Here is a 17,109-nt window from a genome sequence, read left to right as displayed (position 1 = left end):
ATTTATTCATGAGCAGGAGTCCACTATAGCCCTATTGCAGAGGGCATTGACCTGTGCATGGAATACTGTTCCTAGCATATGGGGGACCTTTGGCATCTCATGCATATATATGCTCAGCCTTCATAAAGAGGCCTCAAATAACCAGCATCCACAGAAGCCTCTATAACTAGCATCCACATGCTACAAAGTAACAGGGACAACACAGCTCACATCTTGCTCTCACCCAATGCCTTCAATGTGTATGACGTTTCCAGCTGGAGATACTGGACATCAAATGAGGAAACTGAACCTTGCCCAGGAACAAGAGACCAAATGCAGCTCTCAAAATCAAAAGTTACAGGACAGAAGACAATCAACTGACTCACTGTATTGACTATTAGCTAATGTAAGAACTCTCATAACTCAGTTCCACATTGGACAATGCATTATCCATCCAAACCTTAGGGAAGCCCTTAACATGATAAAAATCAATTTACTGTAATACAGAATGCATTCAACTCAAGGTGGTCAGCTATACTTGCAGTTATTTTCAATACAACATTTGTAGCAGATACTTTTCAGTTTTAACATAAAGAAGTCTCTTTGGAAAAAAGATACTTTGCTGATGAAACTTCAAAAGCATTTTTTTTTTTAAATCAACCTTCTACGGCAGATCAGTAATTGAATACTTAAAACGAGACATGTCTGCAGTACTCTAGGGCAGTTAATGACCTGTCAGGTTGACTTATTGATTGGAAGCTTCAGTAAGGGCATGAGGGGCAGCCAACAGAGGAATAGAGACGACTAGTCACTAGAGCTGCAATTCTTTTCACTCTGCCAAGATAACCCTGAAAAACAATAGATTGGACATGCAGAAGCAAACAACTCCCTTTGCTGGTTAACCTCAAAGGAGTACCAATGTACATACTTGCCCCTGCCATCCTAAGCCTTAGTTCTGATATCCTCAGTCAAGATTGTCTGGATTTGGGGAAACTGCATGTGCCCTTGTCGGGAGTGTGCGTACACTGAAGGCTGCCTGATGGATGCAGATTTCTCAGTAGATTCAAATTATGATTTAAGTGTGGGCATCAGATGTGCAGTTCACCATTAAAAAACTGCATTTTGAACAATATTCGATGCAAATATTAGGTTTTAAATATCCTTACCTGATTGACCACCAAATCCTCCTCTTCCTCTAGGGCCACCTCTGCCAACTGGGCTACCTCTGCCAATAGGACCATCTCCACTTGCTTTTGCAGCAACTTGAGAAAAAGTGCACAATTTAAAGTCAAATCACCCAAACTTGTTTAAAACTTGGCTTTATATACAATTTGAAGTTGGAAAAAAGAAAATATTTTCAAAATATTCTGGTGACACAAAAGGCAAACAGCAAAAAGTGCATCTTTGGAGACAGAAAGGTTAGTCGAACGGTAGAGAGGTGGAGCAAAAAAAAAAACAAATAGAAGGTATGGCTGAAAAAGACACCTGGGGTTCAAATGCATAATTTCTTGAAAGTGCAGGCAATAAACCAAACAGCATTTAACATTTTATAAATGTGGGATAGAATTTAAGAGCAAACAGGTAATAAATTTGTACACAGCAAAAGGTTGGTCCACAAAGTATCTGCAGCCCAGAAAAAAGGTCCATTCTAAGTGTTTATGCTCCAATGAGCCTCCTCCTACACTTCATTTAACCTCATTAACATATCATTCGATTCCCTTCTCCCTCATAAAATGCTTCAATGCCATTCACCTCAACTGCTCCTTGTGGTAGCAAGTTCCACATTTTCAATACACTCTGGATAAAATAATTTTTTTCCTGAATTCCCGTTCATATTTACTAGTGACTCATTTATAGCCTCTAGTTCTGGTCTTGCCCAGAAGTGGAAACATCTTCTCTATGCCTAGCCTATTAAACCCTTTCATAACCCTGAAGACCTCTATCTAGAGAAAAGAGCCCCAGCCTGGTCAATTTTTCTTCACAGAAACGTTACAGCGCAGAAGGAGGCCATTCAGCCCATCGTGTCTGCATGGCTCTCCTTGATGGGTATTCTAGGTCATTCTGGTAAATCCTTTCTGTACCTTCCCCAGTGCTTCCATGTCCTTATTATAATACAAACCAGAGCTGTTCAAAAGTACTCCAAATGTGGTCTAACCAAGGTTCTACACTAGTTTAACATCTCTGCTTTCCAATTCTATCCCTCGAGAAATTAGCCCCACTGCTTTGTTTACTTTTTTTTTTAAATGGCTTTACTAACCTGTGTCTCTACCTTGAATTTTTTTGTCTGTATATCCAAATCTCTGTTCCTTTTAGACACTTATTTTCCAAGGACTTTGTGACCTTATTCTTCCGACTAAACACACTCTCTCAGTTATCTATATTGAAGTTCATCTGCCAATCTCACACACACACACGCTCTGCAAGTTGTCTTGTTGTACTTCCTCACAATCCTTCTCCGCATTAACTACACCCACCCATAACCCAATTTGGTGCCACTGCAAATTTTTCAGCTTTGGGATGACAAAGGATGCTCAAAGTAAGCCAGAGCAAGCTCAATGGGCTGAATGGCCTACTCCTGCTCTGTTGTTCCTATTCCTATATCCGATGAAAGGCTACAAAGTGCACAGGTGTGCATTTCTCAACTCTTACCATTCTGCACACTGACTCTTGGAAATCCAGCACGATCACCTCTGCCGAACCCACATCTTGCACCTCTGCTGTCAAATTCATTTTTGTTTAACGTGGCAGTTTCTGCAAAGCCTGCAACTGCATTATAGTAATATTATAACAAAGATAAAAAGCCATTATTCAAAACTGAAGCACTGTCCAGTGCTATTAAAAGCTAAGTCTAGCATCAATGTTGTAACTCTGCCCTCAGATGCAAAGTCACGATGACAGCAAGAAATGTTATGAAATGCAACAGCTATACAGACAAACTGGAAAGGTAATTACTCAACATGAAAAACACAAAATTAGAAATTTCTTTAAAAATGCAATATACTTCCCTCTTCCAGGGAGATGATCAAGTATTTTCATTATACAACCATTAACGGTCTCTTCCCATTTCACACAAGTATCAGATTACCAACTTTAGGTTTGGTTTTACAAAAATATTTTATAGCAGCATCCCCTAGGGATACTATTGAGTCATTGACTGCTTTTACATTGGCATATTTTAACTTGATATTAGATGATCATCAATAGCAAACTTTGGCACGAACTAAAAAGATGATCAATACGAAAGCAGCCATGAAGTGGCAGAATGTAGACCAACATCCACAACCTCCCAGGAGATTAACAAACCACTGATACATGAGTTTATATGGGCGCACTAGTGTGTAGCTTCCAACAGAGCCGGCAGCAAGGCTAACCTTTAAAGACTTGTTAAGGATACCAGATCAGTCTGGTCTTGCTAGCAGCTGAGCACAACAAATCCAGAGTTGCTGCCTACTACACATGACATGCACATTGCAAACCATTAGCATTAATACTCCACTGTAGCAGCTACAATCACAGCTATAGAATCAACGCAAAAGGAGACACGCATTGCAACCCCCTACACATTCCTAGTAGCCAATTTAATGGATTCATCCCTTTTGCCCCTTACCAAATTACTCCCGTTCTGAAACAAACTTGTGCTGATACCTCTGGGATTTCACCCAAATGTTGGTAATTCACCTGCAAGCCACGACATTCAGCCTTTGTGAACTCGTCAAGAATGAAGGAGATTGAGCATAGGATTGATTTTGCCAATCTATAAAGACATTTCAAGCAAGGTTCACTAGATAGGTGATCAGTAGCAAGGATCCCCCACTGACTGAGATCAGCATTTCAACGGAGAGTAGGTGCTGTCATTCGAACCTACTCAAACATGCATTATCTGGTACAAGCCCATTGGTGGAATCGCAAATATTAAGGCAACAGATGCCACTTTAGAACGATGGACATCTATACATAGAGGACATTTAGTCCATTTCCCGTGTTAGTGCTTGCTAGAGGAATCCAGAACGAATTCCACATTCCTGTTCTCTCCACAAATCGTTGTATCTTTCTCTGCTTCAAATAGCTATCTAATTACCTACTAAAAAGTAATTGTTTCACTCCCTATGGAAAAGCATTCCATGTTGCAAGAACACAGTGCAAAGAAATTTCTCATCCTCTCTACAGAAAAAATTTAAATTTATGAACCCTCTCATCAACTCCCCGAACAAAGGAAATATTTCCCTATATACCCCTGAAGTTTCATACTCTGAAAAACCTCAAACTTCTACTTAGACTCCTCTGCTTCAATAAAAGGTGTCCCAATACCTCAGGTTTCTCCTTGTAACTTAATTTCCCATTTCAGATACCAGTCAGGTGAATCTACACTGAATAATCACAGAATGGTTACACAGCACAGAAAGAGGGCATTTGCTCTCTGGTGTCCATGCCAAACTTTGCAAGGACAACTCAGCTAATCCCACTCCCCTGCCCTTTCCCCATAGCACTGCAAAATATTCTCTTCGCATGCTTATTCAGTTTCCTTTTGAAAACCACACCCCCTGCCTCCATGCGCAGATCCCTTTCTGGTCCCAAATCAGCTCCACCCTTCTTCTTACTGCCTTTTTACTATTTATATGCCTACAGAAAACTTTGGATTCCTTTTCACGTTACCGGCCAGTCTCCTCTGCTATTCTTTGCCCTTCGCATTTACTTTTTCACTTTCCCTCCAAACTTGCTATCTTCAGCCTGGTTCTCACTTGGAATCTGTTATATACACCCTTTTTCTGCTTCATCTTACTGTCTTTTGTCATCCAGGGAACCTTGGCTTTGGTTGCCGCACCTTTCTCCCTCATGGGAATGTACCTTGAGCATATCTGAACTATCTTCTTTCAAGGCAGTCCATCATTGAGTTACAGTTTTGTCTGCCAATCTTTGATTCATATTTACCCAAGCGAGATCGGTTTTCACCTCACTGAAGTTGGTTCTCACCCCAATTAATTATTTTTACTCTGGATTGCTCTTTGCCCTTTACCATAGCTATCCTAAACCTTATGATACCATAATTACTGTCTCCTACTGACATTTGATCCACTTGACCCATCTCATTTCCCCAGGACCTGATCCAGCAATGCTTCTGAAAACACACTGATCTGGAAAATTCTCAACATTTCAGAAACTTTTCCCTCTCTCTGCCTTTTGGACTATTACTATCCCCGTCTATATTAGGATATTTGAAGTCCCCTATTATCACTATAGTTTTGGGACCCCTCTAAATACCATGCAAATTTGTTCAACTATATCTGTCCCAATAGTTGGTGGTTTATAGAATACACCTAGTGCAATGAGTCCTCTACTGTTTCTAACGTTAACCAAATAGATTCTGTCCTTGACCCCCTCCAGCACTAATATCCTCTTGAATACTGCCACCCACCCACCGCCACCCCTTCCTTTCTATCCTTCTCTTTCTTTCCTGAACACCTTGTATCTAGGAATATTTAGTACCTGGTCCTTTGAGCCAGGTCTCCATTATTGCCACATCATATTCCCACTTGGCTATCTTCACCTTCAGATCACCAACCTCATTTACCACGCTTTGTGCATTTACATGCATGCACTGTAAAATTAACAGACCTTATTTCATTCCCTCTTAGTCTGAGCCCAGCTAATACCTTACTATTTTTTACTCTAGTGCCATTTGTCTCTCCCAATTCACTGTGCCCTTTGTTTCTCCTTTCTAATGCTACATCCTGGTTCCCATCCCCCTACCAAGTTAGTTTATACTCTCCCTCCCAACAGCACTAGCAAAATGCCCCACATTTGTCCCAGTTCTGCTGAGGTGCAATCTGTCCAGCCTGCATAGGTCCCACCTCTCCACAACTGGCCCCAATGTCCCAGGAATCTAAAGCCCTCCCTCCTGCACCATCTTTCCATCCACACATTCATCTGATTGATCACACAACACCAGGAGTAATCTGGAGATCACTAACTGAGGTCCTGCTTGCTAGTCTCCTTCCTGGCTCCCTAAAATCTGCCTGCAGGACCTCAACCCTCTCTCTACCTATGTTGCTGGCACAGATATGGACCACAACCTCAGTTTCCCCTTGTGGGAGAATCTAGAACTAAGGATCACTGCTTAAAAATAAGGGGTTGTCATTTAAGACAGAGATGAGGAGAAATTTTTTCTTGAGGGCCGTATGTCTTTGGAATTCTCTTCCTCAAAAGGCAGTGGAAGCAGAGTCTTTGAATAGTTTTAAGGCAGAGGTAGATAGATTCTTGATAAGCAAGGGGATGAAAGGTTATCGGGGGTAGGTGGAAATGTGGAGTAATCAGTTCACCCTTCAACTTATTGAATGGGGGAGCAGGCTTGAGAAGCCAAAGTGACCTACTCCTGCGTCGAACTCGTATGCTCACCCTCCCCAAAGTGCTCTGCAGCTGCGCAGTGATGTCCTAATTCTGGCACCAGGGAGATGAGCATTAAAGCACATGGGATTGGGGGTAGTGTATTGCGACGGACACAAAATTGGTTGCATGATAGGAAACAAAGGAGTAGGGATAAATGGGTCTTTTTCCGAATGGCAGACAATGACTAGTGGGGTACCACAGGGATCGGTGTAAGGATCCCAGCTATTCACAATATACATTAATGATTTAGATGAGGGAACTAAATGTAATATCTCCAAATTTGCAGATGACACAAAACTGGGTGGGAGGGTGAGTTGTGAGGAGGATGCAGAGAGGCTTCAGAGTGATTTGGACAAGTTGAGTGAGTGGGCTAATGTATGGCAGATGCAGTATAAAGTAGATAAATGTGAGGTTATCCACTTTGGTAGCAAAAACAGGAAGGCAGATTATCTGAATGGCTATAAACAGAGAGGGGAATATGCAGCGAGACCTGGGTGTTCTCTTACATCAGTCGCTGAAGGTAAGCATGCAGGTGCAACAGGCAGTAAAAAAAGGCAAATGGTATGTTGGCCTTCATAGCAAGAGAATTAGAGTACAGGAGCAGGGATGTCTTGCTGCAATTATACAGGGCCTTGGTGAGGACACACCTGGAATATTGTGTGCAGTTTTGATTTCCTTATCCAAGGAAGGATGTTCTTGCTATACAGGGAGTACAGTGAAGGTTTACCAGACTGATTCCTGGGATGGCGTGACTGACTTATGAGCAGAGATTGAGTCGGTTAGGATTATATTCACTGGAGTTCAGAAGAGTGAGGGGGGGGGGGGGGGGAATCTCATAGAAACTTATAAAATTCTAACAGGAATTAACAGGGTAGATGCAGGAAGGATGTTCCCCATGGTGCGAGAGTCCAGAGCCAGGGGTCATAGGTCTAAGGATACAGGGGTAAACCTTTCAGGACTGAATACTGACTAGAGGTGAGATGCACCGAGGGAACTCCTGCATTTTCCACCAGGTCCTGTGATTGTGTGGCGGTCACTCATATCAGCTGGCACACCCTTAAGCTGCGGGGTGACCACATCTAGAAACATGCTATTCACATATCTGTGTGCCTTGTGGGTACACTGCAGTGACACCAGCTGCTGCTCAAGCTCTGAAACTCAAGAACTCAAGGTCCTCCAACTGACAACACTTCCTGTACACGTGGTTCTCCTGGACACAAGAAGTGCAGCTCAATGTTCTTTCTACATTGGATGCTCCAACTTGCAACAGCAGAACCATTACCAGCACCTACTGGACAAGAAAAATGAGTAGTAGTTGTGATTTAAAATTGTTGAACTCACGTTGAGGCCAGAAGGTTAGAAGTGCCTAATCGAAAACTGCTCCTCAAGCATGCATTAAGCTTCATTGGTACAGAACCACTCCCATATTCTGGAGTAGCCAGTGCTGGTAATGGTACTGCAGTTACCACTTACACTTCCTCTGGACACATCATTTTCTTTATTGTTCCATTAACATCCCACTTTTGCCTTGCACCATTACTCCTCAACATTTCATGATTACTGTGCTCTATTGATCACAGACCTCCCCATTTCCCCTGGCTCCATACTAGCGTATAACTTGTTAAATCTTTAACTTCCGGTGTTGAGAAAGGTCAACAACACAAAACATCAACTCTGTTGCTCTCTCTGAAGATGCTGCCTGAGTTTCCAATATTTGCGGTTTTTATTTCAGATTTCTAGCATTCACAAAATTTTGTTGTTCTTGTATCAAGTTTTTTTTTTTTACAGCCCTCCTCCCTATTTGCCAAACCTCTTACTATCATTTGCTTATAACCCAATGGTGTTACCTATATTCAAGTCCATATTATTTTACATACAAGAATGGAGCCTGTACTTATCTTTAAAAGGTACACCACTTCCAACCTTCTGCTAGTCCACGTAACACACATTTACACCAGCTCTCTTGTCCATCAACCAGCTTTCAACCCATGCTGCTACATTTCCCCCAAATCACATGTCTGAATGCTTCTAATAAGCCTACTATGAAATACATTGCCAAAATCCTTCTGAAAAAAGGAGATACATACGACCAATGACACTCCTTTAACCTACACAATTGGTCACTTCAAAATGCTCTAACTGATCACCATGGAGCCTGGGAGGAATGAAATAATCCCCAAAATTTAAACAGTAATTGAAAACCTATATTCATTCTATGTTCAACGACTGGAACAAATAGCCACTAGAGATATGCAAAGTATTTAAGACTGCAGTCAGAGGAGAGGTATTCTGCCACTGGTGCAGTATTTTGGTAGCCAGAGTTAGAGCGTGACAAGCACAAAAGCCAAAAGAAAGTTTCCCTCATCATTCTAACAAAATCTGGTAGCTGTGCTTTCACCTGCCAGCTAAAAAACAATTTTGAATCAGCTAAATTCCCAAATTCAAAAAAAAAAAATCTATAAATGGAAACTCACCTTGTCGCTTCCCAAATCCACCACTTTTGCCAAATATATAGCTATCGCTCGTGTCAAAACCATTCCCATCTCCAGATCCTTGAATTTAAAGAAAAAGCCATTAGTGCTCCTTTCTTCAGAAAAGAACAAAAAGTCAAAATTCACCCACAAGCCTGATTTAAGGGACCAAATACAGTAGCTTAAACATAAAGGGATGATAGCTTCCAACTAAAACAAAAAAGCTGAGAAATTGTTGATGTTCAAGTAACAGGGTAAATAATTGGGCAAGTCAAATGAAAAACAATTCCAAAAGCAACCTTCAACTGCTCTGCACACAACTAATGATGTCCTTTCCTTCTCAAATCTATACATCATTCCTCAATTCCAAGTGGATAGACAGACAGTCTGTTCCTAAAGCTGCTGGTGTAATGCCAAGAAGCAAAAGCAAGATATATACCAACCCATTTTCTCTCCATGCAGAGAAAGCACCTGACTTTCTGGCTGTAATCTCTTTAGGCAGCAGCCAGCTTCTAGGGATCATGCATCTCAAGGCACAGGACACGCTAGGTCATGCTGTGCCAGTTTACAGAAAAATAAAGTTCAACATTTAATACTCGAAAACAGACAATTCCAATGAACTTGTAAAACTAGACTTGTGCTCAACAGACAAAAACCTTTTCTAACTCTCGTTTAAGCAATACCCCTCAGTAAAAGACATCACAAATACTGCAGCATTGAAACATCCACAGATAATGGGTCACACGTTAGACAATTGATACCCTATTACTACTTCAGGCAACATTTTTTCATAAAATTGCTTCTTCAAAACCTCAACTGCACGGATGAAAGCATCCGAATTAAATGATCACCAGCTGCATTGGATTGAAGAAACCACTACCAAGGTGTTACACAGCATAATTTTAATTTAATTAATGGACAGAGTAATGCACAAATCTGATGTGTATTAACTTGGGAGACAGGATATTGATAATGTGGCCCTTACTCTTTTAGCAACAAAATAAATACTCCCCCACCCCCCCCAAACACTGGATATAAAACGCAGCATTGGCCAAGAAAAGGGCAGACTTCAGATCTGTGCATGGGCAGGAGGAAAGAGAAACAAATCTCTTGTAGGTATTCATATGCTTGCACAAATCTGACTTACTACTAAAAAAAAAACTTACCTGAATACACTACCATATATTAGGAAAAGGAACACTTCCATAATCATTTCATTAAACAGCATAGTATATTGTTCACTAGTAGCACTGCAAATTATACTGGGATGGGTGTTGTTTCAATTAAGGAAAGTACATTTAATATTCAAGTACCCCCAATCTTATATTTTTTTTAAAAAAGCTATTTTCAAGTCTCAAAGGCGATCAGGTCATTTCCGGTTCCCCATTCCAACTGATGCTGGTTGAAGACTATACACTCTCAATACCAGTCAAGCAAAAAGTCTGGGAACATTAGGCCTGGCCTAATCAAGCAAGTTTTTTTTTTCAAAATACAAATCACTGCCATTTTATGTTGCTGCTGTGTCTACTTGAAAGGGGAAAAAAAAAAATCACCCAGCTACAGATTTTGTCCTTTCAAAGTGGATTTTTGGAGAAGTAAATATTTGGCCTCAACACAGAAATGCCAGTTGTGTGATGGCAGCCATGTGAGGTAGAGTTATAAAGCCATTCCTGGTAGCTTAATGAGCTTATCCAGTTGATCACAAGTCCTAGAGACCACTAAGTTTTCAGGTTCAATCCTGGCTCACTCAACCAAGGACACTGCAATTGATCTCAGTTCCCAATCCTCTGGTTTACATCGGGACATAAACCCAGTTAAATCAGCATCAGGTTGCTTTGTAAGCAGAGTAACAATACGCGTTGCCTTATATACAAATATATTCTCTATCCTGTTCCCAGATACACTTCCTGCTCCCTAAACATTAAGCTTAGTTATGTGGCGGCTGGAAACTCCAGTGTTTATAAAGAGGGACCCCTAGTGGCATAAAATTGATTTTTTTAAAAATTCTTTCTTGGAATATGACCATCACTGGCAAGGCCATCCCTAATTGTCCTGGAGAACGTGGTGGTGAGCCACCTTCTGGAACCATTGCAGTTCTTGTGGTGTAAGTACATCAACGGTACTGTTAGGGTTTTGACTCAGCAACAGGTAAAGGAAATGACTATATAGTTCCAGGATGGTGTGCAGCTTGGAGGGGAACTTGCAGGTGGTGGTGTTCCCATGCATCTGCTGCCCTTGTCCTTACAGGTGGTTTAGTTTAGTTTAATTTAATTTAGAGATACAGCACTAAAACAGGCCCTTCGGCCCACCGAGTCTGTGCCGACCATCAACCACCCATTTATACTAATCCTACACTAATCCCATATTCCTACCACATCCCCACCTGTCCCTATATTTCCCTACCACCTACCTATACTAGGGGCAATTTATAATGGCCAATTTACCTACCAACCTGCAAGTCTTTTGGTTTGTGGGAGGAAACCGGAGCATCCGGAGAAAACCCATGCAGACACAGGGAGAACTTGCAAACTCCACACAGGCAGTACCCAGAATTGAACCCGGGTCGCTGGAGCTGTGAGGCTGCGGTGCTAACCACTGCGCCGCCCATGGTAGAGGTCACAGTTTTGGAAGGTGCTGTCGAAGGAGCCGTAGTGAATTGCTGCAGTGCTTATTGGAGATGGTACACACTGCTGCCACTGTACAACAATGGAACAGGGAGCGAACAGTTAATAGTGGTGGCTGGGGTGCCAATCAGGCAGGCTGCTTTGTCTTGGATGGTGTTGAGCTTCTTGAGTGTTGGAGCTGCACTCATCCAGGCAAGTGCAGAGTATTCCATCACACTCTGACTTGTGCCCCTGTAAATGGTGGATAGGCTTCGGGGAGTCAGGTGGTCAGGAGGGGAGCCACAGTATTTATGTGGCTACTCCAGTTCAAAGTAAGAGTTACAATAAATGAAAATCCTAGGTGTCTGTGACAAAGATAAGCTATTCCTCCTTGTCCTTCTTGATCTGTCTGCAGCCTTTGACAGTTTACTACACCATCCTCCTCCAAAGCCGCTCCATCATCGTTCAGCTGGGTGGGACTGTACTTGTCTGGTTTCCTTCTCATCTTCTGCTTCATTTCCCACCCCAGCACAGTTACCTCTGGTGACCCAAGAATCTATTTTTGGCCTCCTCCTAGTTCTCAACTACATGCTGCCCTACAGCAACATTATTCAAAAACATATCAGTTTCCACATGTACATTGACTATACCCAGCTGCCAACTCTCGTGACTCCTCCACTGTCACTTAAATTGTAAGACTGCTTGTCCTACATCCAGTCCTGGATGAGTAGAAATGTTCGCCAATTAAATATTGGGAAGCCCGAAGCCAATCTTCAGTACCTGCCACAAACTCCAATCCCCAGTGACCAATTCCATCCCTCTCCCTGGCAACTGAGGCAGAACTAGACTGTTCGCAACCTTGGGATCATAGCTAATCATAGCTTCCAACCACATAATCGTGCCATCACTAAGTCCACCTATTTTCTCCTCCATATCATTGCCTGACTCCACCACTGCCTCAGCTCATCTGGTGCTGAAACCCTCATCCATGTTGCCTAGACTTGACAATTCTAATGCACCCCGAGCAAGCCTCCGGCATTTTACCCTCCATAAACTTTGAAAACTGCTGCCTGGGTCCCAACTCTCAGCAAATCCCATTTACCTATCACCCCTGCGCTTGCTGACCGACATTGGCTCCCATTAAGTGAAGTAATAAATGGGACCCCTTTAGAAATATTACTTCTCAGTGATATAGAATTCTTATAGAAATATTAGGCACAATATGAAACAGACTTCGAGAAGAGCGGTTTTCCTTTCTCTCTCAAAAGGGACAGAGAAGCAGTTCCTAACATTGGGTCATCAAGATAGGGGATGACATTCCCAAGGGGGGGGGTCATATAAAAGCCATTAGACACCACAGACATTCCTACGCAGATACAAGGGAGTCTTCTAGTGCCTTGTATACTCTCTTATCTGCACATATCAAATGAAAATTAACATTTGACCTCAAGCTGAAGTGATGGACAAGGGGGAGGTGATGACCCAGATGCCTCAGGTACCTGTCCTGTATTCATTGGTTCAAAGACTTCAAACAAGTAACTGACATGGGGTGAACTAACAACCCCTAGAAATAAAGTATATAAACAGGTACATGGGAGGGAAATAGTCAGTCACTCTTTGAAGGAAAGAAGGGGAGGTTCCTGAAGCTTGGCTTCGGCTGAGTGTTAGGCTTCGGCCCAACACTTTGGTTAGCTCAAGACAACTGAGGACCGGAGAGACCACTACAACACACCTGCCGCATCCGTCAGGGAGACTGCCAACGCTGTTCTATCCCACCGTATGATCTGGGATCAGTAATCATTTCAAACTGTTACAGGTCATATCTTTTCTGTCTATTTAGCTTATGCATCATATTTAAAATACTATTTCTTAATACTCATTGTTTCTTGAACTATTTTAATACCACATTATGAGCTCAATCCCCTTCTTCGGGAAGCTGACTCCCAAACCTAAATCTTACAGCAACACCTCGATTTTAAAATTCTTACCCTTGTTTGCAAATCCCTCCCCCGTAAAATCTTCCAGCCCCAAAACCCTCCAAGATAACTGCACTCTTCAGTCACTCCCAAGAGGCCAGAATTTGCAATTAGCAATGCTCATCACTGGTGCTGTGCCTTCAGCTGCCTGGGCTCTTGGTTCCGGAATTCCTTCTCGAAACTTCTCAGTGCATTCTTCCTCAAGACACTTCTTAAAACCTTCTTTGACCAAGCTTTTGGTCATCCAATCCTACTATCTCGTGGCTCGGTGTCATATTTTGTTTTATAGTGCCTCTTTGAAGTGATTTGGGATGTTTTATGTTAAGTCTACAAGCATGACTGAGCTTCTGGTTGCTTCATTGTCTTATAGGTGTCTATCAGGTCACCCTTCTTTTGTCTAGAAGAAAAAGAATCCAGCCTGTTCAATCTTTCCTGATGTGTATCCTGCGTTTTGGAATTAACCAGTGAATCCTTTTTTGTACCGCTGCCTGTATATCCTTTTTATAATACGGAGACCAGAACTTTGTTGTCTAACCAAGGCTCAATCTAAGTTCACAATTTTTCTGCTTTTCCATAAACCCCAGTACTTGGCTCGCTTTCTTAAAAAGAAATGACCTTATTAACCTGAGTCAATACTTTCAGCGATTTGTGTATCTGCACCCTAGATCCCTTTGCGCCTCTACCCCATTCAGACTCTTATCAGCCAAACAGTTTGTTCTTCTTACCAAAATGTACCATCTCACACTTAACTGTATTGAAATTAATTTGCCAATAAAACACATTCTGCAAGCTTATGTCTTCTCTATTTACTTAATTATCTTATTTGCAACCCAATAAGACATTGGATGTGATGAAGTGTGACTATTTACAATTAATGTAGAAGAAAGTGAAGAGAACCATATTGATAAAAGACTTTTAAATCATATGCCCAGTAACCCAATGAAAATCAAGCACTGACTCATACCTCTGTCAACCATTCTAGGTCCCCAACCTGCATCATTAAACTTAGATTGCCATCCACTGTATTCTACATTCACAAAAAGGTCAATCTGAAAGTCCATGTATACCACTAGACCTTTGACAGAACTGATCATAAAATCATTACAAGTACTCAACCATTTGCTATATCATCGAAATCAATTAAGTCTTTAAGATTTAAATTAATGCCTCTAGTCCTCTTGGTATTCAGCTGCTATGCTTAACTCTGAACAAAAGGAAAAGCATACCGTAATTTTTAAAAAGTACGTAGAAACTAGAAAGATTTACTGCACAGAAGGCAGCCATTCAGTTCATCAGCCCGTGCCAGCTGAAAAAGCTATTCAGTCTAATCCCACCTTCCAACTCATGTTCTGTAGCCCTGTAGGTTATGTCACTCCAAGTGCATCTCCAAGTGTTTTTTCACTTCAGAGAGAGTTCTACACCCACACCTCCCGCTGAATGAAAGAATTCCTCAACTCCCTCCAATGCTGCTACCAAATACATTAAATCTATGCCACCAGGTTACTGACCTCTCTGCTAACGGAAATAGGTCCGACCTATCCACATTACCTAGCCCCTCAAATTTCATACACCTCAATTAAATCTCCCCATAGCATCCTCTGCTCCAATGAGATGGAAAAAATTCTCCATTCCTGGCAACATCCTTGTGAATCTCTTATGTACTCTTGCTAGTGATCACATCCTTCCTGTAATGTGGTGACCAGAAAGGTACACCATGTTCTACCCGTGGTCTAACTAGTGTTTTATTCAGTTCAAGCATAACCTCCCAGCTCTAGATCTCAGCCAATAAGGTATCCTGTATGGCTTCTTGACCACCTCATCAGCCTGTCACGTTAGCTTCAGTTCCAAGTCAGGATGGTGTGTGGCTTGGAGGGGAACTTGCAGGTGGTAGTGTTCCCATGCAGCTGCTGACCTTGTCCTTCTGGTGGTAGACGTAACGCGTTTGGAAGGTGCTGTCAAAGCAGCCTTGATGAGTTGCTGCCACGCATCTTGTAGATGGTAAACGCTACTGCCAATGTGCAGAGGTGAAGGGAGTGAATGTTGAGGGTGGTGGATAGGGTGCCAATCAAGCAGGCTGCTTTGTCTTGGATGGTGTCGAGCTTCTTGAGTGCTGTTACAGCTGTATCCATCCGGGCAAGCGGACAATATCCCATCACATGCCTGACTTGTGCCTTGTAGATGGTGGAAAGGCATTAGGGAGACAGGTGGTGAGTTACTCGCCAAAGAATTACCAGCCTCTGACCTGCTCTTGTAGCCACAGCATTTATGTGGCTGGTCCGGTTCAGTTTCTGGTCAATGGTAACCCCCAAGATGTTGATAGTGGGGGATTCAGCAATCATAATGTTATTGAACATCAAGGGGAGATGGTTAGATTCTCTTGAGACGGTCATTGTCTGGCACAAATGTTACTTACCACTTATCAGCCAAAGCCTGAATGCTATCTAGGTCTTGCTGCACATGGACACGGGCTTCTTCAGTATCTTAGGAGGTGCGAATGGTGAACATGGTTCGTTGTTGATTGCACAATGAACATCCCCACTTCTGACCTCATGATGGAGGGAAGGTCATTGATGGAGCAACTGAAGATGGTTGGGCCAAGGACACTACCCTGAGGAACTCCTGCAGTGATGTCCTGGGACTGAAATGATTGACCTCCAACAACCATGACCATCTTCCTTTCTGCTAGGTATGACTCCAACTAGAAGAATTTTCCCAATTTCACTTGACTCCAGTTTTGCGAGGGCTCCTTGATGGCACACTCTGTCAAATGCTGCCTTGATATCAAGGGCAGTCAATTACCTCACCTCTGGAGTTCAGCTCTTTTGTCCATTAATATAAATGGGTGGTCGATGGTCGGCACGGACTCAGTGGGATGAAGGGCCTGCTTCGGTGCTGTATCAGGGTCATCAGGGCTGGGTTTGCCGTTGTCATTTGCGATACCTAGATTGATGCTGGGTGGTTCGATCAGTTTCATTCCTTTTCTTAAGACTGTGTAGCAGTTTGATACAATAGAGTGGCTTGCAAAGCCATTTCAGAGGACATTTACAACAGTCAACTACATTGCTATGGGTCTGGAGTCACATGTAGGCCAGAGCAGGTAAGGACAGCATATTTCATTCCCTAAAGGACATTAGTACACCATAAAATGTTTCTGGTTTATTCCTTTCCCTTGGTAGCATTTCCCAAAAGTATTACCACACACTTCTCTGGATTGAAATCCATTTGCCGCTTTCCTGCCCACCTGATCAATCCATTGATATTATACAATCATAAAATGTTTGCAGCATAGAAAGAGGCCACTCAGCCCATCATGTCTGTGCCAGCTCGTAAGAGCAACTCACCTAGTCCCACTCCACTGCCTTTTCCCTGTAGCCCTGCAAATTTTCTCTCTTCAGATAATTATCCTGTTCTCTTTTGAATGCCTCGATTGAATCTGCCTCCATCACACTCTCAGGCAGTGCATTCCATACCCTAACCACACGCTGCACAAAAACAGCTTTTTCCTCATGTAGCTATTGCTTCTTTGGCAATCACCTTAAATCAGAGTCCTCTGGTTCTCGACCTTTCCACCAAGGGGAACATTTTCTTCCTACCTATTCAGTCCGGACCCCTCTTGATTTTGAGCACCTCAAATCAAATCTCCTAGTCTCCAAGGAGTACAGAACTAGTTTCACCAATCTATTCACATAACTGAAG

General features: G+C 42.4%; 1 protein-coding gene across 9 annotated transcripts in view; it reads right to left on the bottom strand.

Annotated features, from left to right (window-relative positions):
- ddx4 (DEAD (Asp-Glu-Ala-Asp) box polypeptide 4) overlaps positions 1-17,109 on the bottom strand; it is a 163,119-nt gene that overhangs the window by 61,764 nt on the left and 84,246 nt on the right. For 7 of the 9 annotated variants that reach the window (XM_068033103.1, XM_068033076.1, XM_068033140.1 and 4 more), the window contains 3 exons: positions 8,838-8,915; positions 2,629-2,745; positions 1,146-1,241 (listed from right to left, as the gene is read on the bottom strand). In XM_068033103.1, coding sequence (XP_067889204.1) covers positions 1,146-1,241; positions 2,629-2,745; positions 8,838-8,915 — 291 coding nt within the window. The remainder of the gene's footprint in view (positions 1-1,145; positions 1,242-2,628; positions 2,746-8,837; positions 8,916-17,109) is intronic. The other 2 variants (XM_068033131.1, XM_068033148.1) reach the window with 2 other exon arrangements.

The sequence above is a fragment of the Heterodontus francisci genome, chromosome 1 (assembly GCF_036365525.1).
Source record: "Heterodontus francisci isolate sHetFra1 chromosome 1, sHetFra1.hap1, whole genome shotgun sequence".
NCBI lineage: Eukaryota > Metazoa > Chordata > Chondrichthyes > Heterodontiformes > Heterodontidae > Heterodontus > Heterodontus francisci.
Note: the sequence above shows the minus strand (reverse complement) of the source record. Positions and strands in the feature narration are given on the sequence as shown.